Below are 25,781 nucleotides of genomic sequence, written 5' to 3'. Positions count from 1 at the left end.
TAGAATTGAAAAATTGTTTTCAGGCGTTGCCCAGTATGTGAAATAATTCAGTCAGATGAATCTCTTCACAACAATAAAGGTTTCAGCTCTTTAACTTCACTAAAATCAACAAATGGAAGAATTGAAGAAATATGGATGTTCAAACATAGGCGAAATGGTGAATGTTACACAGTGTGTAAAGTGGCCACTTGAACCAGCCAATGACAGGTCATAAGCCCTGTAAATGCCTAGAGTTCCATATTACCTTATTTAAGGTGTTTTCCATCCCTGTTGTTATTTGTTAATTATAGAATGGTTTTTCTCTGTCTAAGATATTTTTTAAATGCTGAACACCAATCAGGTACTTAGTCATAAACGTCACCCGATCTTGATGCCCAGCGGCATCGGCTCTAGGTTAGACTGGTTTGGATTTTATTACTTAGGTTTTTATTTTTTCAATTATGTTTTTCAACGATAGAAGAGTATTCACTCAACTGTTGATAATATTTCTGTTCGGTATGTCCGAGAAGTAGCTCATTACAAAAGAGAAAACCATTCATTAAAATGCCAACTAATGTTCTTGCTTTTTCCGTGAACCCCATAACTAAGTTCGACGAAGCTAGTTTAATACAATTGAAAAATGTCTTTAGATTGAAAACGCTAGCTTTAAATTAAAAAGTAAGTTGTAGATCTGTGGAAGCGTCAGGGGTCCGAGGAACAGAGGTGTACGATAACTTTGAATACCAGAGCATTTTGTAGCACAGTTATGTAGTTCCATCATTGTTCATATAACAGTACCTTGTATAAGTTGAGGGTCATCTGAATCAGCTTCGGTGCGATGGCTCCCACTTCGCTAGGGAATACCTCGAAGTGGCCCTTCAGTACCGAAAGGTAGATGTGCGTAAGGGTCCCCTCGGAGGGGAAAGCGAGGTTGTACACCGAAAACTTGGACAGGAAGCGAGGGTCAACCTACAAACGAAAAAATACATTGGGGAATTAGTTTTCGGTCAAAAGATTACACATAATTAATTGGAAATTGGCACATGATACGATACATTGTAAATTTCCAAATCTTCATAGAAAAATATTAGAATTTTAGACATCTGACATTTTTATTTAGAGGAAAACAAAGGAATAACTAGGGAATATGGTTTGGGCATTCTCAGGGATTTATTACACTTTCAATAATGAGGAGTATTTTAACCCATCATGATGAAGATTTTTCTAATTTCATGCGGAAATTTTAGAGAATGATTGTTATAGACATTTTTTCAACACTGAAATTGCAATTCTGCTCACGTCGCCACACTAAATTTTAACATGTGCATACTCATACACGCATTGAGACTAGAAATACAGTAAAACCTAGATTTTACGTTCCTCAATTGTACGTTTTACCGCTGAAATGTTTAGGTCCCATTTTTTTCCATGCATTCTCATTCAAATATTCCCCCAACTAACGTTTTTTTTACATTTTTCATAACCCCGGTTTTACGAAAAAAAAAAAAAACAAAACTCATTCGATCTGTCAAAAGACACTGAGCCGCGCGCCGGCGCATTTTCCCAAAACGGTAAATAAAATAAATTGTTGTTCCAAACTAAATTCAAAGTAAGTTCAGAGTAATTTACCGTTTTGTTCAAGTGTCTAATTTTGACATTTTACCAAATTGTGACATGCGGTTGACGCATGAAGAATAAAGTCTTTGCATCAATAAATTACGATGCAGAAAGTTAAAAAATTTATTTGAAGTTAGAAATATTATTTGAAGTTATAAACATACTTCGGAAAGAAGATAGTTAAAACAGTTATTAAAAAAGCATGAAACAGTTTTCCCGCGATGTAAATGACGGTTGAAATTCTGTGTTGTTATACTAAAAAAAGTGATACCCACGATACAAATAAAATTTCCCAATATTTAGGGAAAAAATCATTGTATGAATTTTATGCAAATTAACATTTTTATTTTTGTGTTTTTAAGGTTATGTACCTAAATAAAATTATTTAAACATGTTTATTTTAATTCAATAAAAAAAAACACATTGAGGTATTGATTGAAAAAATACAAAATATTTTTAATAAAATCATAGGTATATGTAATATGAATAATCCCCAATTATGACAGTTTTTACAATTTTTCTGCAGTTTTTCATTTCCTCACTTTAGTGTTTTTTTCAGTTTTACACACGTTTTTTGTTGCTCCCTTGAAAAACGTAAAACAGGGGTTTTACTGTGACCTATAACTGCGTGATTATTTTCACAAGACAACTCTATATGACGGATAAAATGCTGATGCTTTTTTGAGTTCCATAACGTCAAGTTTCTGGAACAAGTTGGTAACTACAAATTTTCGAAAAATGAGATGCCTTCATAACTGGCATCAAATAATCTTTATTTAAAAAGTAAATAAAAATATTTCCTATTTCATAAATACAGAAAATAATATTTTATAATATTCAACTTGCAGTTTTATTTAAATTGTTGATTTAGGATGAGCTTTTAACTTTGATAGTGCAATATCTCACAACTAGTGAAATGTATCAGAAACCCAACGATATGGAACTCTCTTCAAGTATGTACAAATATTTGAGGCCCTCAGTATCAAAAATGGCCAAATGATTCCATACATATTTTTGATACAATTTTGAAAATCTGTTATAGCACTTTTTAATTGAAATATTTATTATTTGGTGCCATTAATATTTGAACAGTTAACATAATGGTAAACACTATTTTTAGTAAGTATTAAACATGTAGTTGGCCGCTTTTAATACTATTTTGTGCTTTGGCCATCTTTGATACTGGGAGTCTCATTTATAAACAAAGAATATTCTTTGAGAAGTAATTATAGATTTAAAAGCCTTATAACCCTTTTCGATTGATTTAAATTAGCATATTTTGTACTATAACATTCATGATATTGATATATTGAAAAATTACTTATGGCATCAGTTCACAAAAATAATATCATCATCATCTTACTACTATTTTATCTTATTTTTACAACTGAGCATGTTTTCCATTCTTTATTTTAATTCTTAACATTCAATTACTTTTACAAATTTTCTTCATTTTTAATATTATTTCCATTTGTAAATACTAACTACAAACTTTAAAATAACTTTTTTTACTTTAATTTTAATTTTTAAACATTTTCCATTTATGTTTTTTTTTCCTTCTCTTTTTTGTACTTTCATTAAAAACCTTACATATAATTACTTAATAACAAAAATATAAAACTATGTAACTGTACTGTATGTTTCCTAAATAAAAGAAAATAAAAAAAATCTCCGTATTCTCACCCAGAGGTACGCAACAATGTAGCGTATTGATTATCATCTGTTACATAAGGGAAGATAAGTACGCTTCAGGTGCCTGTGAAATACTGCAGTGTAAAACAACCTTTTTAATCAATATTTCATGTCGACCAGGGGTTGAATTCGGAAGTAAATAAGCTATATACGACACTACAAAGAGTGAATTATTTCCACTCAGTTTTCTTTTTCAGGGTCTTAGCCCAAGAGGAGCCATCGAGTTGAAAGCACTCGTCTAGGAACTCTCAAAAACAAAGAAATATGGGTAATGTAGACAAATTTTATGTAAAAGTTACGAGTGTCAGGGATGCTAACTTCATTTCTTCCACCACCAGCTTTCCCCATAGCGGCGAGGTATCCAATATCTTTCAAGTTCTTCCAGTTTAAATCTTTTCCTCTGTCATAAAAACCGTTTCTTTCTAAGAGCAGTTTTAACAGAGCTATGGGCTGCTGAGTTCCATAAGTATCCACCTGAAAAGATACACATAAATGTTTACCTTATTCTCAATATTCTTATTCTTAGAGGTGGGGGTCAGAGCTATGCAAGCTCCTGGCATCATCGCGACCTGTGAAGATCTATTGTGACGGGTCCCCGTGAATAGTTCTCGCCCTCCGAGCCCAGGTCTATAAAGAGCCTGGCTACTGTGTGGAAGGCGAGAGTTCTCATTTTGCTAAATCTCCCCCTCCAAGCCCAGATCCGTTAAGTATGGAGCTATAGGGTAGGGGGCGAGCTCTTTAACATCCTCAGGTTTAACTAGTGGTCCCCCGAGGATGAGGCTCCTTTTATGATGTAAAACATCACATTCACATGGAATGTGTATAGGTGTTTCCTTATCTACCCTGCAGAACCTACGTCTAGAAGTAAGGGGAAAGGTTAATTCTGGCAAGGTGTTTGTTCAATCTGCAGTTCCCTGTAAGGGCTAATGTTTACCTACTAATAAAAGAAATACAGAAAAGACTCGATATTTCAAATCTCTCGAGGGACATTTTGTGGTAGGATTCGGTAAAAAGGGGAATTTTGGTTTCTCTGCAAAGTCAAGTATTGTTAATGTTCGCTAAACCAAAGCTATCTATTCCAACATAGGACTGGGATTATTGAAGATCTTAGTGTATTTAGTCTATTGATCCATGTAGAAAATAAAAAGGCAAACCATTGGCATGTTCATGTCGTCTATAAAAATGAGTAATTTCTTTCCGATTGGTGGTCCATAAACGTCTTTCGTCCTTTTTTCTATGGATGATTCAATGTTGCGTTGTACATCCATAGAAGATGTACGCGAGGAGAAATTTAGCTGGGAGATAAGCTGCAAAAAGATAAGATTGACAAAATCACACAGAAATTTTCACAAATTGGATTTTTTAAAATACCTGTTAATATTTAAATTTACTTCAACAGAGAGGGAAAACGTTTTTGAGAAGGGAATATAGAAGTCTAGGCATTTACAAGGCTTATTATCTGTCATTGGCTGGTTTAAGTGGCCACTTTACACACTGTGTAACATTCACCATTCTGCCCATGTTTGAACATCCACATTTCCTCAACTCTTCCATCTGTTGACTTTTGTGAAGTAAAGGAGCTGAAACCTTTATGATGTTGGTGAGATTCATCCGGCTGAACCAAATCACCTACTAGGCAACGCTTGAAAACAATTTTCAGCATTTGGACATACTCAAACATTGTTGTACCTTTTGATATATTTAAATTCTGTGATGATGTTTCTAATTTTAAAATTACGCTTTTTCTTCGAATTAAATTAAAAATACTTTGTTCTAAACCGCATATTTAATAACCGACTGGGTTTGGGGCAATATGTGTTTCTTTATCGGGGTGTAGTTGAAAATTGAGTATAATATAAATCCTATTTAATTATTTTAAATGTGAAAATTTAATCAAAATTCTATTTTATTTATTTTATTAACATAAACGGCAAATCTGCTTACAAAAATTAATAATACTAACATAATTGGCTTAATATTTTTAAAAAAAAACATGAATTTCCTTTTACCCAAGATTTATAAAAAAATTAAACCTAAAAATTATACAAGATTTATAAAAAAAAAAATAACTTAAAAATTATACAAGATATTTAGTAGAAAGTTTGAACAATTTAAGAATAAATGTAAAAAACAAATTAAATAATAAAATATTTTATAGTAATATAACAAGAAAATCGTAAATTCTGTTTCTACAGCTGGGCAAAGTGAACAAAAAATTGTATATAAGATGAAATTTTTAAACAAATAAATATAATTACCATTCACAATCTTTGAAAAAGTTAAAAAGGTTTGTTCTATAGGAACAATACCCTACACTAAATATATCAGATACGTGGGAATAACTATTTTATAGATTATTAGGAAAATAATACTTCGTTATAAGTGTTACACAATTTTATTATTTTACAAGAACACTACTATAGTTTCGGGAGATCACTGCTCCCATACGGGTGATATAAAACTAATATAGTACATACAGAATATTGTTCACGGTGTCATTGTAAAATTGAAGTTAAATCCTATTTTATAATTTTAACAGTGTCCTAAGTTTAATTGAAATTGTAAAAGAGAATTTGAGAACTGAATTATACCTCGATAAAGGTTTCGGACCAGCACATGATATAACACGCACGTGTTGCTTCGAAACCGGTCAGTAAATTAAATAATAAATAATCACAAATTTGGTAATTCAAATATAAATTTTATTATACTCTTATCGTTCAAAAATCATAGGAAGCACAACAATGTGTAAAAAACAGTGTTAAGTGTAATAAAAAAAACAGAACTTACATAGTGCTCAGAATCTAAACCTCGAAGGAAATTTGTAATTATCGCGGTTTTGGATGTACCAGTATCCCCGGCTAGGAGGAGTGGACGTTTTGCCTGCAAAGAAAACAAAATTTAGTGAAACTGCTAGCTAAACAATATATTATGAGAAAGAAACTATTGCAATCCGCATTCAGTAGCGCTCAATCAGAGATGTTTGTTAATCTTATGGACGTCGATTAAATGTCCTTAAGCAACATCACCGGTCACAATGCAAGGGGACCCCGAGGATTGGAAAGATTAGTTTATCGTGGTCATGTGGCAAAACGCCAAACACTAAAGTCAACGCGAGTCGAGTTTCAGTTTGTTCGTTTGTAGTAAGTTTTGCACTTTTCAAGGTCACTATATTTGTACTTCAGAGGCAGACGGATGGAGATCTAGAATTTGATGAAATGACATTTCGATTTTCATATCGAAATGTAAATCTTAAAATGAAAGAACCAAAAATAATAATCATATTTCAATTTATTACAACAGAGAAGGAAAGCACTTTTGAGAAGGGAATATGGAAGTCTAGGAATTTACAAAGCTTATGACCTGTCGTGGCTGGTTTAAGTGGCCACTTTACACACTGTGTAACATTCACCATTCTGCCCATGTTTGAATATCCAAATTTCCTCAACTCTTCCATCTGTTGACTTTTATAATAATAATGGTTTATTAATAAAAAATTACTTTATCTACTACATACATATTTAGGTAATAGATTTCTCTGGATTATGTCTAATCTGCCTAACCAGGTACAACCTGTTTTAAGGCAGACATTTTTATGCAAAAATAAACAAAAACATGACTACCTACTAGTTAATTTATTAAAGAGTTATACAATATTTAAATATACCATTACATTATAAAACAAATTTGCGTGACGGCAGAAGGACATCACTCACCGACTCCATAAGGTGGATGACCCAGGTGATGTGCACAGTGTCCACGGTGGGCACGAGGATCTCGGAGAAGTTGCCCGAGCGGTCGTGGATGTAGCCGGGGACGAGCCACTCCCACGCCTCCCAGCACTTGTTCTCCACGTCCAGGCAGTAGTCGTACAGCGTGGGGTAGGAGCGAGGCAAGTGTTCTGTGGAACGGCAGAAGGACATTCAAATACCATATTGAACTCTGTCAGAGATTAGAAAATTAGTAAGCTAATATGACAAAGAAAAAAAAGAGAGAGGGCCAAAAAGTATCAAAAGTACTAACTGGAAGTAGCTTTTTTCTCTGGAGTGTCATCCACCACCATCATGGGACATGTCTTTTTTATAAAATTATCAAAATCTGCCTTATTTTCTTCTAAAATGGTCGCACCCAAAGAGTTATACATTGACTGAAAGTAAAACCAAACAAGGCATTTTAAAATAGCAGCTCGGGCTACATATTATATTTGGAAGAGTAAAATTCATCTTACTTACAATGATAAAAACACAGTTGATTATATCTTCATCGTACCTCTCACTGGGATTTTCAATAGGTGGGATAAGTCCATCAATCATGTAACATAATTGAACCACCTAAAAAAAAAAGCACATTATATTTGAAACATACATAGTGCATTATGTAGACCGACTTATTGTGTTTTTGTAGTTTTCCATTGTATTGCATTGCACAGTACTGCACTGCATAGTACAGTTTTGTATTTTTTAATATATATATATATATGTATTTTTATTTTTTATAAAAAGTATTTGCATTGCTATTACTAACCCGAATATTTAAACTTTGAGGCCAATTTATTTGAGTCGTAAATAACCGTATTCATACAAATTTATCATCATCATCAGGCCGCACCTAATGGTGCACAGGGCACTGCATTGGTACACCGATCGCAGTGTATCTTGATCATTTTTGTCACACGAACGTAAGATGATCAGTCTTACGCTTCAGGTACCAATCCAGGGACTATGAAATATTCTAGTGTGAAAACACCTTTTAAATAAATACTTCATATCAACCATGCCGAGAATCGAACCAGAGACCTCTTGCATGGTAGGCAAACACGCTGGCTTAGTACTGTACTGAGAGTCAACGTATAATTGTAAATTAAAGTGGTTCATATAAATTTATGATACGAACAAGTATTTATGAATAAATCCATCAAGGTGAGGCGTTTGAGGTGAGCTGGCCATATAATTAGTATGGACGACGAAAACCCCATTAAACGCCTAACTCTCTCTGTGCCACAAGGACGACGAAAACCAGGAGGGCCCAAAATGCGATGGATGGACTGCATCAGTGCAGATACGACAGTGTTGGAAGTGAGGATCTAGAGAGAAGGGCAGCAGACCGTCAAGAGTGGAAAAGACTTCTGGATTCAGCCAAGTTCTACCCAGGGCTGTCGAGCTTATGATGATGATGATTAATAAATGGTCAAAATAAATTATCAAATAAATGGTACAAGTATGGTATTATTGGTTGGGGAGGTTCCTACACAAGTATTATAAACTCAGTAAAAATAGTACAAAGATTGATAATTAAAGGGATTTAAAAAAACCATCAATATTCCCAACAAAAGAACTATTTAAAATTTTTAATGTTCCATCAATTGACAAAATATATAAAAAAAGTTCAATTTTACAAATCTATAAAGACAATAAAAAAAATCTATAACAATTTGCCTGGCGAAATAAAAATTATTAATGTGTTTACAAAATTCAAACTAAAGGTAAAAATATTTGTTTATCAAACTCCTTAATTAAATGTTGCTTTTTAACATTTATATTATATTTAAGCTTTCTAAAATTAACAATATATGTTTTTTTGTTTTCTTTCTTTTTTCAATGTTTTTTCTACAGTACTTGAAGTTCTTTTGTTAAGTAACTTGAAAACCTTATTTTATAATTTTCTTCACCATGTTATATTATGTATGCGGGTGAATGTGTATGTGCGTGTGAGTGAGTGTGCGTGTGCGTGTATATGTGCTATTTATAAAAAATATTTTTTGTATCATCATTTATTTTTTGAAATATATGTGTATTTTGTACTTACATTATTACTATTGTAATCCCACAGCAAGCACAAGGAGGTTGCTTCTTTTTTGTTTTTGTACTTTTGCTTTATTATGTATTTCTTTTTGTTAACATATTGTAACTTTATATTACATAAAAATAAAAAATTAATTTAGTTGATAAATGATCGGTTACCAGGTTGAGAGGAGTCTGTGCCACAACGGTCTTGAGGGGTGCCTGCTGCTGCAGACCAAACATTCCATAGATGATGTAGTTGATGGCGCCTGGGACAAACAGGTCGAAGAGCTGATTGAACTGGTCGCGTTCCGACTCGTTGGGCCGCGTCATGACCCAGCGGTCCCAGTATGGCTGGAAGCCCAAGTTCTTCGGGTCCACAAATACCATGCCCGCCCGGGAAACAGTGGCCGGGGAGGCGTAGTTCAAATCGCCCACCTGGAAACAAACGGCTCACCAAATAAGATCCCCGATGAATCATTTCAATCTACGATAACTATCAAAGCAGCAGAAATAATGACTTGTTGCTTCTATTCAAATTATTAAGTAATTTGACTAACCAGACTTTCACAGACATTCTCACAATTCGCCAGTTACCCAGATGCAGTGACTTGCAAATCAATATAGTGATGATCTATATCGACGCTGGAAAGGCTATTTACTTTAAGCGACATTTTACAAACTTTACAGGAGACCCATTAAAAAATTAAAAAAATTATACCTCCATTCAGAACATCGTCTATAGACTGGGTAAATCATATTTTAATGTGTATTTGCCTCGTCCCGTGTCGTTTAATGTAATTAGTTCTGTCGTTATTAAAACTGCAATGTCGCTTAAAGTAAATAGCCTTTCCCGCGTCGATATATTTTTTATAGATCAAGTTCTGCTTTTTAAAAAATAAAATAATTATCGCCAATGGCTCATTCAACACTGTCAGAGAATGGTAATTGGACAGACTCCATGCCAATAGATTAGATTGAAATCTTAGTTTCAATCGAATGAATGACAACTTATTTATTATTATTTATTTATTTACTTAAGTTAGTTAATATTACATTGTATATTAACTAATATATTTACTATTATAACAAATACTTATTAAATATTTCTTACATAACTACATTATTACAATAAACATAACTTTTTTTTTTTAAATCCGTAAGTTTTCTTTCATTCTTCATACTTTCAGGCATCTCATCATACAGTTTTAACCCTTTATACATTAAGCTATTTTGTGATTTTGTTTTTTTTCTTAAGTGGTAGTCTTATCCTATTTCTATTTCTTGTCGTATATTTATGTACATTTCTATTTAATATAATTTCACTTATAAAATACTTTGGCATAAGATTATTAAACACTTTATATATAAATACAAATACATTATACAATAGTCTTTTCTTTATTCCTATCTAGTTCAATTGTTTTCTCATTTTTTCAACACTATTATATTTGCTTTTTTTCAGTATAATTCTCATTGCTCTATTTTGTAGTATTTCAAACTTGTTTATGTCTCCCTCGTTAGCTAAATATAATATAGTAGAGCAATAGTCCCAATGAGGGGCAATTATTGTTTTGTATATAAGTTCTGCACTCTTTTTATTTATTTTTTTTCGAATTCTTCCTAGGAAGAAAATCTTTTTTGAAATTTTCTTATGTATATATTCAAAGTGTGATGTTAAATTTAGTCTGGAGTCAAGAATAATTCCTAAGTATTTCATTTCATCAACCCTTTCAATAATTTTACCATCAATATTTACATTCATTGTTATGCCATGTGCTTTATTACCTATTTCCATATATTTTGTTTTACTAACATTTAATTTCAATTTATTTATCTTTAGCCATGACTATGTTAAAACTTAATATGAGGTTAGGACTTTGGCTGATAGATGCTGTCGAGTCCCTGTGGAGTAGAAAAACTGCACTTCACAAAACTAAACAACCTTGCCAGGAATCGGATCAGGGACCTCATGCACGGTAGGCGAATGCATTAAACTAACCAGAGGTTGACTTATTTTGGCTCGATTATTCCCTTTTCAAGATTATTGCCATTAAGTCAAAACTATTCTATTTATCTTTTATCAAAAGGGTTGTGGTGATAATGGATTAATTCTGACAGTCAAACCTCAAAAAGGAGGGAGCAGTACGATGCAAGCCTGATACGCTCTCCATTGGCCAAGGTCAGCAGCTTATTGTCATCCATGACGGAGTTCATGTTCTCTATCCAGAGAGCATCCACGTCTCCATCAAACAGAGAGTAGCGTCTCTCATCCCGCTCCAGGGGCCTGTTCATCTTTCGGAAGATATTGGAGTATAGTCCGTCCGTCCAGTCCCGAGTAACCGGGTCTAAGATGCCGTACAGCTCTATTACAGAACAAGCCTGGATGAGAAGGAAAAATACAATTATTCACACATTATCATGCAGTTTATCTGTAGGGGTAGGCAGATAAGATAGAATGCCACATCTCTCAATCTTTGTATACCGAATAGAAGGATAGAATGATGAAGGAAGCGGAGCATAATGCTTTGGCAAAAAGTAACAGATCAGCACCTCGCTAAGGAACTACTGAAGGGATACTCACAAAGGTTTTCCTTTGACCCAATGAAACATACATAGCTCAAATCAAGTGAGGGTTATCACTAGAGTCCTTACAGGGCACTGCAGATTGAAACACCTTGCTAAAATGCACTTTTCTTAAACCTCTAGGTTTAAATTTGAGGATTTTAGAGAGATCAGGACCTTTGAGCCGTGAGTCCGAGACACTAGCCAGTGGACCACAACCCGGATTAGATTATTTAGCAATATGAGAGCATTTGGCTTCCCCTCAGTAGCCCAGCTCTTTAAAGATTAGGTTGGAGGGTGAGAAATTATTATAGGGGACCCATCAAAATAGATCTACACCGGTCATCAGGATATTATATAGCACTGATTCCCATCTTCCAGAGTAAGAGCAATACTTTTTTATATGGAGTATAGAAAAATGTTTGAAACTTTACCTTGATTGTACCAGGTGAAACAATATTTTAAATATGTTATCCAGAACATTAGATTGACAAGATAGATATTATGATAATATTACCTTAGGGTTGAGTATTATCATCTTGGTGGGAAGGCCGAGGTGGGTCTGTGCGTCCACAAGGGCTTCTATGACCACAGTCTTACCCCCTCCCGTGGGCCCCACTAACATGCTAGAGTGGCGTGTCATCATGGTCTCATACATCTGAACTACTTTATCAATCTAAAAAATGTAAAAACACATACAATTTTTAATTTAAAAAAAAAAGGTTAAACATCTGAATATTTTATTATTTTAAACTTAAATATATTACAATTTTAACACTTTTATTTTATGATGTAAAACGGTTTAAATTTAATTGTTCACTCAACATTCTTAATGTTGACCAACGGTCTGATCTCACAAGAGTGTTCACACGTTCGATGTTTTCGTCGGTTTTTGAAGTTGAAGGCCTCCCTGAACGATGTTCGTCTTCAACGTGTTCTCTGCCTTCCAAAAATGATTTGTGCCACCGAAAAACCTGTGCTCGTGATAAAAAATGTTCCCCATAGGCCTGTTTTAACTTTTCAAACGTCACACTTGCCGATTCTCCAAGCTTAACACAAAATTTAATGGCACAACGTTGCTCCAAATTCCGCTGTTCCATTTTGCGTGACACACAACTTCACTAATAGTAGCCACAAAAATCACGTGGTTAACGTAAGGAGTTGAAACTCGCACTGGGCTATGGGATGTTACTGATACACGTACTCTATAAAGGGCAACAACGCAGTGTTATAATATAAATATTAATAAAGCACGCCCAGCGCCTGCGGTGAGCCAAGAAACTAGCCGATTATTTCAGCATGTTTTTTCATACAAATAAGTATACTTAATTTTGAATGTCTTCATCCCAGTGCGGGTTTTTTCTCCTAGATTAAACTTGCAGATTACACAAATTATTTGAAGATTCTTGATTTGGAAAACAGTATTTCAAACATTGTTTCTTAAGGGCTATTTTTCTTTGAGATGGTACTTTTGACATAAGACCACAATTACTTTCATGCGTCACATTGCAGGACTCGACATCGGACATCGACTGAATTCATAGTGCTATTTTTTATTTATTTTTTAATGATATATGTATTAAAGTAATGGATAATATATCTTTATAATATTATATATCACGAAGTTACATCGTTTGAGTTGATTTCATGGATGAGATTTGTTGTATTACACAGAACCACAGAAAAATATCAATTTATAGTATATATTACTTACATATTATGTACTTTCTATGTAGGTATACATATTTGATATTTTTTTATAGCTTACCTGTAAATAAAATCACCATTCGCTACTGATATATACTGTGTTTTCAATCAGTGCTACACAAAAAATAATTACGAATATAACTTTTCACTTCTTTCTTAAATATGTTGTATTCTTGACTGCACTTTTTATTTAATTTGTTCATTTCATTGAAAAAAAGGTTCCTCTGTAAGTATGATGATGTAGTTGTTTTTAATTTTGAAATTTGAAGTAAACAATTTTACATCTGAAGCCCTTTAAATAATTGGACTGTGAAAAAAGTAGACGGTTTTTTATATATGCTTTTATAATTAATTTTTGTATTTTTTCGACCGGTAAAATATTTCTTGTATAAAAGCACCACCCCATCCGATTATTTCGTACTGTACTATGGATTGGGCTAAGTAAATTAATTTAGATTTTTCGATAGTATAAATATTTCTTAATCAAATAAATATTTCTAATAATACTGATTTGTTGAGTTTTTGTTGTTTTTTTATTGGCAGCAAAGAAGTTTGGTTAGTAAGATGTTTTGTACATAATCTGTAATGCATTAGCGAGTTATACCTGATGAGGGAGGAGAATGTACGCTTTGCTAGAAAGCACAAACTCCACAGCAGCATTGAAATCGGGGTAGCCCACACGCGGGCATTCCAGCCCGGGAAATAAGTCCTTAATTAGACCCAGGAATAGAGGAACATCGTCAAACACAAACTTTGGATGGTTCATATCACTGGAACCATAAAAAGTTCAATATAAAAATTAATTTATTATTTAATATATTGTGTTAAATACTCGCCAACTTAACTAAAAATAGGTTGATTCCTGCCTCGATACAAGCTTACTTGGGGAGGCAGATAATGCGAAAATAAAATATTAAGTTTTGTGTAAGTAGGTTAAAATAATAAAATAAATATATGAATAGGAGAAAGGCAAACTATGTGAATAAGCTGCATTAGAAATTTGAAATTGAAGTCCCTTTACCCTGTGGTTACACCACATTTACACGATGTGTACACACATATTTACATAGCATATTTACTAGGATGAGGCATTCAAATTTATTTGCTACCTACTGGGCCCTGGTTAAGATATTGCAATGCCTATCGTGGGTACCGATATTGTCCCGGCCCATTATAACAACTGAACTGATCTTGTATTCATGTGCTTTAGATATTCTCACTGCGATCGCGAATAAGTTATTTTTGCAATCAATAACCCATTTTTATTCACTGTGTCGTGTAATCGTCAAGTGCCCCTCCTTCCTGACCACAAGATCTGATGTGATCCTGACTGCCGCGACAGAAGTTCCAGACAATAAAGGTGCCAGAGCCCAGTACAAGGTAAGTAATTGGATTCATTTTATTTAGGGTTCGGCGGTGGCAATGCAAATAAGGATAACGCATCCCGCGAACCAGACCATTTCGAGCGTTCATCTGCCAATAGGCAAATGGCGCGATCACTCTGGATAACAAAACATGTACAAATAGAACCTTACAACTAAACAAATCCATTAAAATAGGTAAGTGATAACAGTTGATGAATTCCACGATAATTAAATGGAACTTTTTGCAAAAGCTAGCGTGTCCAATAAAGAAATTTAGAACTACGGTAAATTTTAAACCAAAAATGTTTTCTTACGTGCGGTAAGAATTAGAGCATCAAATTATGAGGCAAATGTACAATTTTTTTATTTATTTGATGGTTGTCACTAGTTCGTATGAATCAACCAATGATAAGAGAGTTGTAGAAGAGTCTCGGTTTACTTGCTGTCAACGGACCAGTCGGTGGAACTAACTGAGAAGAAGCGGAAGAGAATTTGAGACGTCACACTCGGATTAATACAAAATTTTACATAGAATTTTAAAAACCTCCAAACTTCCTCATTATTGAGCGCTATTAGAGCATTATTTAGTGGTCTCTGGTCACTGATATTCCAATATAAAAAAGTAAAATAAAATCATTTAATTGTATGCAGACATTGTCAAATGATAAAATTCAGAAGAATGTATATGTGTCACTGTTAAATAAAGAATAAGATTAGGAGAAAACGTCAGTTGAAGATTTAATGTCGTGTTTTTATTGTGGATGCAATTATTTATGGTTGTGGATTTCTACCATCTAGCCAGGACACGATAATTAAATACCGACATGTAAAATAATATGACGTTTTAAGTTACTGACGGTGAGTAGTAATAGTATGTGTGGGACTAACCGCAGAGCCCTCATGAGCACCACACTTTCCGCCAAGTCTGGCGTGGCTCTCTTCAGTTTGCCCGCCATCCTGAGTACGGCAGTCAAGGCTCGGAGCCCCCAATCGTAGTGAGACTGTTTAGAGAGTTGTTCTTGAGCCACTTTGTACAAGACAGTCATCTTTTTTGCTAGGACCTAGAAATTATTGGATAAATTAATTGGTTTTTTAAAATTCAAATTAATATATTTTACCAAAATAACATTACAAATAACAAAATATTTGAGGCGTTATATTGGGACAAAATATCAAACACAGAACCCTTGAGCAATGGTTTGACAGTATTAAGGTATAATACTCTCCAATAGCAAGAGTATTTGCCTATTAAACATAGTTTCTCGATCGACTCATTCGGCCTCGTGGTGTAATGGTCAGAGTGTTTACCTACCATGCAAGAGGTCTTGGATTTGATTCCCGACATGGTTGATTTAAAATATTTTTTTATAAGAGCATTTTTACACTAGAATATTTCAGTCCCTGGACTGGTACCTGAAGCGTAAGACTGATCATCTTACCTTCATGTTAAAAAAAATGATCAAGATACGTTGCAATTGGTGTACCAATGCAGTCCCCTAAGCAGCATTAGATGGGGAAAGGGAATGATGATTATGATGACGAAACAAAGTTTCACTGATGTGAAATATGTCGATTTCCAAAGTGATAATGTTCAGCTGCCTGGCTGCTCTTCCGATTGGCATAACCAGAAGCAGGTTGGTTATGGAAGCCGGAAGGTAAAAGAGGATATGCTGACGCTGTTGGAGATCAGGAACATAAATATTAATACTCTTTAAAATGGCCAAGTTTTCGATAAAACCTCTAATCAGTCTGAAAAAATGGGTCAGTGTGAACCCATCCCTTCTAAGTTGTTGGTCCCAAGCATGTCCACAAGGAATGCGGTGGGATAGAGCCACGGAAAACTACCATACTCCCTCATGTAGAGACAGATCAGTTCCCAGGTTCTTTTATGCTGGACGAGATATAAAATAAATTTTCAGATGCCTATGCATAAAATAATACAGACGATAACTTAATGTTTATCTGACGAGGGGTACAAAATTGTATCACGTAAATTTGTCTCTATTACTGTACATTCTCATGTAGCTGTTTTCAATTATAATTTTTCATTTTACCTATTCCTGTTATAAGCCAAAGACTAGAGGATACAATACACTAAGTGTGAATACAAACCTTGGCCTCCAGGAAACCATCGGAGAACAAAGATATTTGGCAGATCATCTCCAGGTCAGGTTTGATGCACATGACGGGTCGGAAGAGTGCCTTCACAGACTCGGGTAACTCTGTACGCCCGGCATAGCCCGGGTTCATGGTAATGAAGATTCCTACTTTGTCATCCATATCAATCTCCTGGCCTTCAAACTGAAAGCAGTTAAAAGTGATTAGTACTAGAACTATTATATATTATTTTAGTAGCATTTTTATTATTCTTAGCTTCTAAATGAGTCATATCATTATCTTATTTTTTCCACATCCGAAGAAGTCGATAGGTGGACCCCCAAAATACTAAACTGGAGACCCTGCGAAAGTAAAAGGAAAGTAGGGAGACCACAGAGGAGATGGACTGACGACGTCGTCGAACTCGTGGGCCATGGATGGAAACAGAGTGCCCAGGACAGAAAAACATGGAAAAATTTGGAAGAGGCCTGTATCCAGCAGTGGGTACAAATAAAAATGTGATGTGTTACCGTAAAGCGTTTAAGCTTCATGAGAAGCGCGTTCCTTATGGTTTGTAGTTGCGTGGAGATGACACTGAGCACTGACACGTCAATGCGATTGAACTCATCGAAGCAACCCCAGGCTCCGCAGGGACACAGGCCGGCCAGGATCTGCCCAACGGCGCGGAAGTCCATCCCCTCGCCACAGTTGGTCACCACGCAGAGTAGAGCCATCGCCTTGGCCAGGTCTTTTGTGGTCTCGGTCTTACCAGTGCCCGCTGGACCTAGGGAAATCATACGGGCAAACAAATAATTTTTTTATAAATTTATTGAAATAATTTTTAGGTAATAAAAGTAAGAAGACTTTTTATAATACCATTTGTTAAGAGTGGATTAATCAGTAACTTGGCGTGAACATAAAATGGCTGCAAAGACTGTAATTCTTTTACATTGACTATAACTGATAACTATTCAACAATTATGCGAATTGAAACCGAAACAAAAAAAAGTAATCAAGCGAAAACAATCAATAAGTCGAAAACAAACTGTACTCAAATATGTAGGATTTGGCTGGTTGTTGAGGGTTGGAGCTCCTACCCCAGTTGGAGGTGGACAGAAGAAATGATGTTAATATTTGATGCATATTTATTACATGGCGAATAAATGATGAATTGAATTATTTCGCCCGAGTGTTACGGCGATGAGTTGAACTGACTGGACCTGGATTTGAGTGGCTGCGTTGGGCTGACTGGGCGTCACAACGGCCTGTGGTCTCTTTGTAGGCTGCGTTCTTTTGTTCTTCATGTCTCCGTGGTGGGAATTAAGTGTGTAATGAAGTTAATATACTGCAGGACGTTGTTCTTATGTAGATGGGCGTTTTATGTGCAGTACAGTTGGTTTTGCAGAATATAATGCATTGTATCCAATAGAAAACGCCGAGTTACTTCTTGCAGTCGTTGCTCTATATTACAGGTGAAATCATTGCACACATGTGTTTCATCGATCAATGGACTATGACACCCACAAATACAAGCTAAATTACATAGAAGAAATAAAAAAATAAAAATTATATGACATATGAAATATGTCAAATTAAATTTAAACAATATACAGTTCTCTTTAAAACGGTTTACCTAGTGAAAAGGACTCTTAAATAAACTTTGTATATAAAAAAATATATAATGTAATAAAACATTTTTTTCAAATACATCTTTCCGTTGGTCGTGGTACCGACATTTATTCAGCTAAGTTGGCGAAGCTGAAATATTTACTAATGGATATATTACGAATTTGGTACTTATAGATATTTGGTATTTTTCACTTAGGTCATTTCGCCATCAAGACAACAATAAGTTTGAAAACAAATCAAACATGGGGTAGTGATTATTATCTTACCTGCTGGAGCCCCACCAAGTTGCATTGTAAGGGCTTGCGTAATGGTGAGGTATATTCTGTCTGTGAGCGGAGTTACCACAAGGCGCCCATTGAGACCCATATACTCATAGCCGTAATCGAATGTACCTGAAACAATAATACTCGACGTGTGGTCACACACAGTAGAAGATTGTGAAATACTTATTTCTATAGCCCATAGGTCACATTATGGGAGATTGTCATTTTGATGTTCAAAAGAAAGAAATGCTAAATCCATCAATCTGTCTGTGCCCATGCGGATGAAAAATATAGTTCTGTGTTTCAAACAGAACCAGAATCCTAGATTAGTGTTTTTGACTCGGTGGCTACTTTCTTCTCTTGGCTTAATCAACAAAATTTGTAAACAGTCCTTGTTATAAAGACAGTCCTTGTCACAACAGAGATGGAGAACATATTTAACTTCAAGGTTTCAGGGAGTGGTTGGAAAAATATTTTCAGGCATTGCCTAGTATGTAGGTAAAATAATTCAGCCAGGTGAATCTTACCCACGTCAATGAAGGTCTCAGCTTTTTAACTTCGTAAAAATCAACGGATGTAAGAATTGATAGAACATGGATTTTCAAACATAGGCAGAAAAGTGGCCACTTTAACCAGCAAATGACAGGCCCTTTCAATGCCCAGACTTCCACATTCCCTTCTCTAAAATCTATCTCTGTTGTATATGTCATTTTTATTACTAAATAATATTTTACTCTCACATATTTTAATTTGGTTGCTATTTTCAAATGGTAGTTATAAATAATCGTGTTAAATATGGGAATCAAGTTGTGATTGATTGTGATGAGTGGTGTAAGAACCTCAGACCTATGATTCGCAGTCTGCAATACTACTAGACTGACTGATTCAATTAATCTGTTCTACCTAGTAAAAAATATATACTACAAAGGTAAATTTTTTGCACCGCAACAGGCCAGGAGGCCCAATTACAGTGACACAAAACACCCAGGCTTGAAAAAAATCACATTGAATTTTTAAGTTCTCGCCGGGAATCGAACCCGGAACTTTCAGTGCGTCAGTCAAATGTCTTAGCCATTACACCACGCAGGCGTAGAGAAGTTTATTTATTTATTAATTTACACGCCCTACGGGCTTTTACATATATTAGAAAATACATTCAAGTGCAGCAGTGAAACATAAGTATGTAAATTTAGTTAAAATTAAGATAACATAAGAAAAACTAAAAGATACAATAATAAGTAAAAATAAGGAAATGTACCAACATATGTAGGTATAGGGTACATAGAAAAACATTTAATAAATTTACATATGAAAACATACACACATACATATACATACATATAAGTTTATACATTATTATGGAGATACATGAGAGAAAAAAATAGTAAATAAAGAACAATATTAAGAAATTTTATACAAATTAATTTATAACCTTTTGAATACTTAACCTTTATTTATATAAAGACAGACGAAATATATCAACTTCACCATACTCGTTACCTAGCCGGTATAGTCTAGGTATTGGTGAATTGTAATAATAATTGTGACTGCCAGGAGATTAAAAAAATAACGTTAGCTGCCGAGTATTTCGAACAGGTACTTTTAAGCTGATAACACTTGTTAAATCCGGGACGTCCAACACGCCATTTGCTATTTTATATAAATTTAATAAATCATTTATAACTCTTCTTTTACAAAAAGTTGCCATATTTAGTGTACATAATAAATGTTAAGATTGCAATACGAGTCTCGAGTTGAACAGATTTGGCATTATTTGCATGGCTCACCCGTGCACTGCTGGACTTGTAGATTATCAGGTAACCTCATCCAGTAAAATCTCAGCTGACTCTCCCACTCGAACTCCTGACGGCTGGTAACATTATCCCTCACGAACCCCTCTATTATGTCTCGAGCGTGCACATCTATAGTTGTTATTGTCTTGAATTTAGTCCGATCATTTGGCGAGAGGTCTGAAACAATAGATTGATAAAAAAATTAACACAATATGAATTTTACAATGAATTTTTAGGTCTAGACTGTGCAAAACAAAATGTAAAATGCAAAAAAAGACACGTGAAAATAGCAACTGACACTAATGCATCCACCTAAAGCTAAATTACAAAGAAAGTGTGAAATATTTACAGTTATCATATTGGAATATTTTTATAAAATTTGCATTAAAATTATGCAAAAAACGACAATTCTGTGACCATTTTCCATTAACTGTAAAAAACATCTTGTTAGAAAACAGAGATTAAACTGTGGTAGAGCAGAGACAGAACTTTGAACCTCAGATCTAGAGCCAGCAACACTACCATGCGACCAAAACCCATATAATAATAATAAAAGGTATGTGTGTGATTTTTGAAGTATCAAAAAAACATGCGATTGAACAAAAGAAAAGTGAAATGGTACTTGCCGGTCCTGACCCTGACAACCAGCTCGGCAAGCTGCTCATTCTGTTGCTCGAGATGTTCTTTCATAGCGCGCTTGTTTCCCTTCTTGATCCTGTCGAAGGTCTCCTCTGTCTCCGATGTCCACCAAACGGCATTCCCCACCAGACACACCATACCCAGGTACGCGAGGATCCACTCTGACCTGGGACATTACTCGGTTAGAGAAGCATTCAATCGATAATTGTTATAAAGAACATTTAACACATTAGGGCAAAGTTTGACAAACTTTAAAATAGCAAGTACCACTTGAAGAAATATTTTTTCAATCAATAGTTTTTTTGAATAGGTGTGCAGATTTTCACGATCACTGTTTGAGTGATCCCGTGTAAGTTGGATTCGTTCCGACATTTCGGCAACCATTGCAGGAGCCATCTTCAGAGTAACCTGTGTGTTTTGTAAAAAAAAATGTGTTTATGTACTAGCAATTTGTACCATGTCGCAGACGGCAGTAGGCACATTCCGTGTCACTTTAGTAGTGTGTAGTGCTGGCAACCATGTTGAGTTTAGTTTCAGCCTGTCGTCTTTGTTTATGTTATTTGGGTGTTTATTATTATATTACAATTGCCTCTTTTATTATTCATGCGCTGTAATTTCTAGGTTTATGCAAAAGCTTTGGTTCAAAGGCGAAAAGATGTCACGTGTCTATAAAGTGTTTCCTTTTTGCAGATTTTTCAGGGTGCCCAAGTTTGTTTTTAAACTACAGTTATATACGTTTACAGCTCCTGATGCATTCTTATTACTATTATTTATTTTTAATTACAGATAATTACCTGGGAACTTTCCACTCCTTGCCATAGTGATAGATTGCCTTTTTAGTAATGAATCTGTTAGTTCTTCTCATCTCCCACAGAACAAGATTCATCCAGTCCTCGACTCGGCCTTCTGTGAATACTATGTTACGAAACTCCATTATCTGGAACCAACAATAATTATAAAGTGACGAAATAAACTATTTATTGAATAAACAAAACAAATTTAATTGCGAGTACCTCATCTTCACAGGATATCATCGCAGTTGCTACAGGACGATTATCACTGTTCACATACAACCGTAATGCTTTTATGTTGTCAAACATCTGAAAACAAATGAAAAAGGAATGAGTACAATTACTGACAAACTATGCTTTAATTGCTAAAGTGTGTCCTTGCCAAGAAATATCCCAATGATGGCACATTCATATTAAAATTATGGGTTTGCTGCCTAATCAGTGCCATCTAGAGTCATGCAGAACATAATTATTCAGAAAAGTACAAAATTAGCTACATTTTATAATCAAATAAAAATAATTTTGAGGAAAACAGATTAAATTTTTAAATGCTTAAACCAGAAAAAAATTGATTTCCTCAAACCACATCAGTCTTCACAGTGGAACACTTGGCTTTAAGAGAAACTCATTCCTATCTTTTGTTTCAAATGTGTCTCCTTATATCTGATTTCTTAACCTCTTTTCAAAAACTAGTGGCAATCCCTTCAAACAAGCCCAATTTCAATTTAAATTTCAAATTTGTAAGAAATTATACTCAGTAAAATTTTAGTTTTTCATTTCTGAATTTTCAGCCATCATGGAATTCCAACTAATGGAAGTATAAACATCTCCAACTACCGAACTGACGATCCTTTAACAATCCTAAATATGGATATGCATTCTAGTTGGTTCCATAAATGAAAAAACTACAATATCCTCAAAGGAAAATATCCCATTCCTTTTATAGACAATAAAAAAATTGCATAAAAAAAAACAATTTCGACCAGTTGTCGGGTATTATATGGCATTGCTGTACAAGGATCCATCTGGCAAGATTGAATGTGATTGACCCTCCCATTTGTGACGGTCGTTTTGGAGAAGAAGATATCAGCCAGATATTCTTTAAACAATGTTTGAGTATGTCCAAATGCTTGCAGACTGGCTGAATTAGCATACCTTGCCCCCACCTTAACAATAGACATGGGTTGAAGAATGATAGTTTTGGGGAGTTCTCCTTTTTTGTTTTTAAATGAAGGAGAAGAGAACATTCTCAAAACTGTTAGTATATAGTTATATACGTGTTTACGTCATGTATCCGGTAGCTAGACCAGGTTGGGTATCGGGAACCAGTTTGTTTATAAAATCATTTGACTTGACATTAGCAAAAGAAAATATGTCAGAAAAAATATATAAATAAGAAATTTTAGTAAAATTAGCAGTAACACCTTGACCATGTGTTCTTGCACACAGCTGCACTCGCTGCTGCCGAGTATAGAGAGCAGCTCATCTGTGGAGATAAAGAAGAATCGAGGGAATATTCTCCTTTTGGAGTCCAGGTAGTCATTAAGGGACTTCTGGCAACGTTCCAGACCTTCTCCGAGGCCCTTGAATTCCTCCAAGCGTCCAGGAGCGAGACAGCAATCAACAACAATCAGACGTTTTGATGTGTCCAACATAATCTAAATGAAGATAAACAATATCATTAAGAAATTCATGTTTACTTCGAATGCGATCTATAATATATAAGTTATTTATTGTATGGTCTACTTTAAACACAATTATTTTTTATTACATTAATCTGTCATGTTTACCTTTCTAAATGCCTTATCAATGTCATCGAATTTCTTAGCTTCCTCTGGAAGCTGAGATCGGATGTCTCCACCAACAAAGATTCCCTCCAGGTAAAGCCACTTGCGCTGAGTGACCGTCCATTCCTCAATTACTTCGGCCACAGTCGACAGATTCTTATCCCATTTCTGCACTATGGGAAGAAAGGGGCCGATAAACCTGAGAAGGAGAAAATAAAGAGTTTCAATAGCAAACATAATCATAATATATTGTCATTGTCAAAAGCAGTGCCATAGCGAACATAAATATACTATGTGCAATAGTAGTGATAAAATAAATCCTTTTGAAATGGATATCGACTATCTGGTTCATTAGTAAGACATTAAAGTTAAGCATGCAGTTTATTTATTTATTTATTTGTTTTTTTTTATTTTCTTTTATTCAGGAAACATACAGTACAGTTACAAAGTTTAATATTTTACACAATTAGACTTAATTCTAATGGACCAGTGAAGTTTCCATATTAAAAAGCAATTATATGTAAGGTTAATTATGAAAGTATAAAAAAGAGAAGGAAAAAGAAAACATAAATGAAAGTTGTTTAAAAATTAAAATTCAACTGAAAAAATATATTTTAAGGTTTGTAGTTTGAAGTGAGTATTTACAAATGGAAATAATATTAAAAATGAAGAAAATTTGTAAGAGTAATTAAAAATTAAGAATGGAAATAAAGAATGAAAAACATGCTCAGATGTAAAAATAAAAGAGTAATAACATTTTTTTTAAAAAAGGAAAAACATAAACACATATTTATTTTAAGGGATTTAAAGAAACGATGAGAAGAATCTTTAAGTGAAATATAAGACAGTAAATTTAGGTCAATTTAAAAAACATCTTCAAAATTAATGACACATTATAGTAAGAGCAGCAATATATTGATTTTATTAACATATATTAGTAATTAAAAGTAGTTTAAAAGTATAAATGCAGCAGAGAAAAAAGAAAAAATAAAGAAGGAATAACAAGTATAGCAAGTAATCTTTAAAATTTCATTAAAGCGATTTTAGTAGTAATACAAAATTTCTAAAGAGAAATTTGATTTATAATAATAATTTTAATGTATGTAATTTGAGTGATATAAGAGAAAAGGGGACCAACGGGAGTTTTATTCAAAAGTTTTCAATACACTATTTTTAAATAATTGTAATCCTGTATGATAGATATCTATATGGTTAAAAAAGCTGTTAAAAGTGGAACACGATCTGTGTAAAAACGAATTCTGGCAATAGTTCGTATTGACACTAGGTATTCTAAAGGTTGGGTGATTTTGTAGGGCACGTGATGGACAGTTAATTTGAATTTTATTTAGGAGCTGGGACGAATCAGCTAGACTGTTAATAATTTTATAGAGGAATGTGAGGTCTATTAATGTTCTCTTTTTTTCAAGGTTAATCAGTTTGTGAAAATGTGCAGATAAGTCATGATTTGGAAATATAAGAGAGCATCGGAAATTCAAATGTTTTAAAAAATTGTTTTGTACTTTCTCCAGCCTGTCAAAATAAGTAATGTATTGTGGATTCCAAACGATAGACGCAAATTCAAGATGTGTTCTTACATAACTATAATAAAGATTTTTTATTGTCCAATTTCCTTTTCTGTTTGATTCACTTCTCAGATAATTGCAAAATGCTTGTAATATTGCTTGGGTCGTTTCAAAAACATTCCAAAGTCTTATTAATAAAGCAGACATATTGCAAATTTATGCAATCACTAAACATCGGTTGAATTTTTTTAAAAACCCATGCACAAATCGATAATATTAGATTTTGTGTGATCCTCAAAATAGTTATTTTCCAATTATCTCTGAGCTTCTAATATGGACATGTCTTACTAATGAACTAGATAATCAATATTGATTTTATAATAATATATTATATAGACTGCTCAGGAAGTTACCAACTGTCGCAAGTAGTTAGAATAAGTACAAGGCAAGTAAAGAATCATAAACATGAAGAAGTTTTATTTAATAAGAATGATTAAGAGTGATATTTTTACTTCCTCCCCAAGAAATGACACAATGATGATAATACGCTGTTTT

General features: G+C 34.1%; 1 protein-coding gene across 1 annotated transcript in view; it reads right to left on the bottom strand.

Annotated features, from left to right (window-relative positions):
• Window positions 1–25,781, bottom strand: part of Dhc98D (Dynein heavy chain at 89D) — an 86,743-nt gene that overhangs the window by 29,171 nt on the left and 31,791 nt on the right. The window contains exons 28-48 of the mRNA XM_088236720.1: window positions 23,707–23,902; window positions 23,341–23,574; window positions 22,139–22,225; window positions 21,920–22,062; window positions 21,113–21,291; window positions 20,481–20,663; window positions 18,697–18,822; window positions 17,332–17,585; window positions 16,817–17,005; window positions 15,593–15,765; window positions 13,945–14,110; window positions 12,151–12,309; window positions 11,196–11,450; window positions 9,249–9,506; window positions 7,521–7,619; window positions 7,312–7,435; window positions 7,005–7,189; window positions 6,079–6,171; window positions 4,443–4,595; window positions 3,607–3,762; window positions 778–948 (exon numbers count right to left, since the gene is read on the bottom strand). Of these exons, the coding sequence (XP_088092846.1) occupies window positions 778–948; window positions 3,607–3,762; window positions 4,443–4,595; window positions 6,079–6,171; window positions 7,005–7,189; window positions 7,312–7,435; window positions 7,521–7,619; window positions 9,249–9,506; window positions 11,196–11,450; window positions 12,151–12,309; window positions 13,945–14,110; window positions 15,593–15,765; window positions 16,817–17,005; window positions 17,332–17,585; window positions 18,697–18,822; window positions 20,481–20,663; window positions 21,113–21,291; window positions 21,920–22,062; window positions 22,139–22,225; window positions 23,341–23,574; window positions 23,707–23,902 (3,583 nt within the window). The remainder of the gene's footprint in view (window positions 1–777; window positions 949–3,606; window positions 3,763–4,442; window positions 4,596–6,078; window positions 6,172–7,004; window positions 7,190–7,311; window positions 7,436–7,520; window positions 7,620–9,248; window positions 9,507–11,195; window positions 11,451–12,150; window positions 12,310–13,944; window positions 14,111–15,592; window positions 15,766–16,816; window positions 17,006–17,331; window positions 17,586–18,696; window positions 18,823–20,480; window positions 20,664–21,112; window positions 21,292–21,919; window positions 22,063–22,138; window positions 22,226–23,340; window positions 23,575–23,706; window positions 23,903–25,781) is intronic.

Source organism: Micrasema longulum, unplaced genomic scaffold, assembly GCF_059751315.1.
Source record: "Micrasema longulum isolate JH-2025_06_02 unplaced genomic scaffold, ASM5975131v1 h1tg001597l, whole genome shotgun sequence".
NCBI lineage: Eukaryota > Metazoa > Arthropoda > Insecta > Trichoptera > Brachycentridae > Micrasema > Micrasema longulum.
The sequence above is the reverse complement of the archived record's forward strand: the minus strand, read 5'-3'. Positions and strand labels throughout refer to the sequence as shown.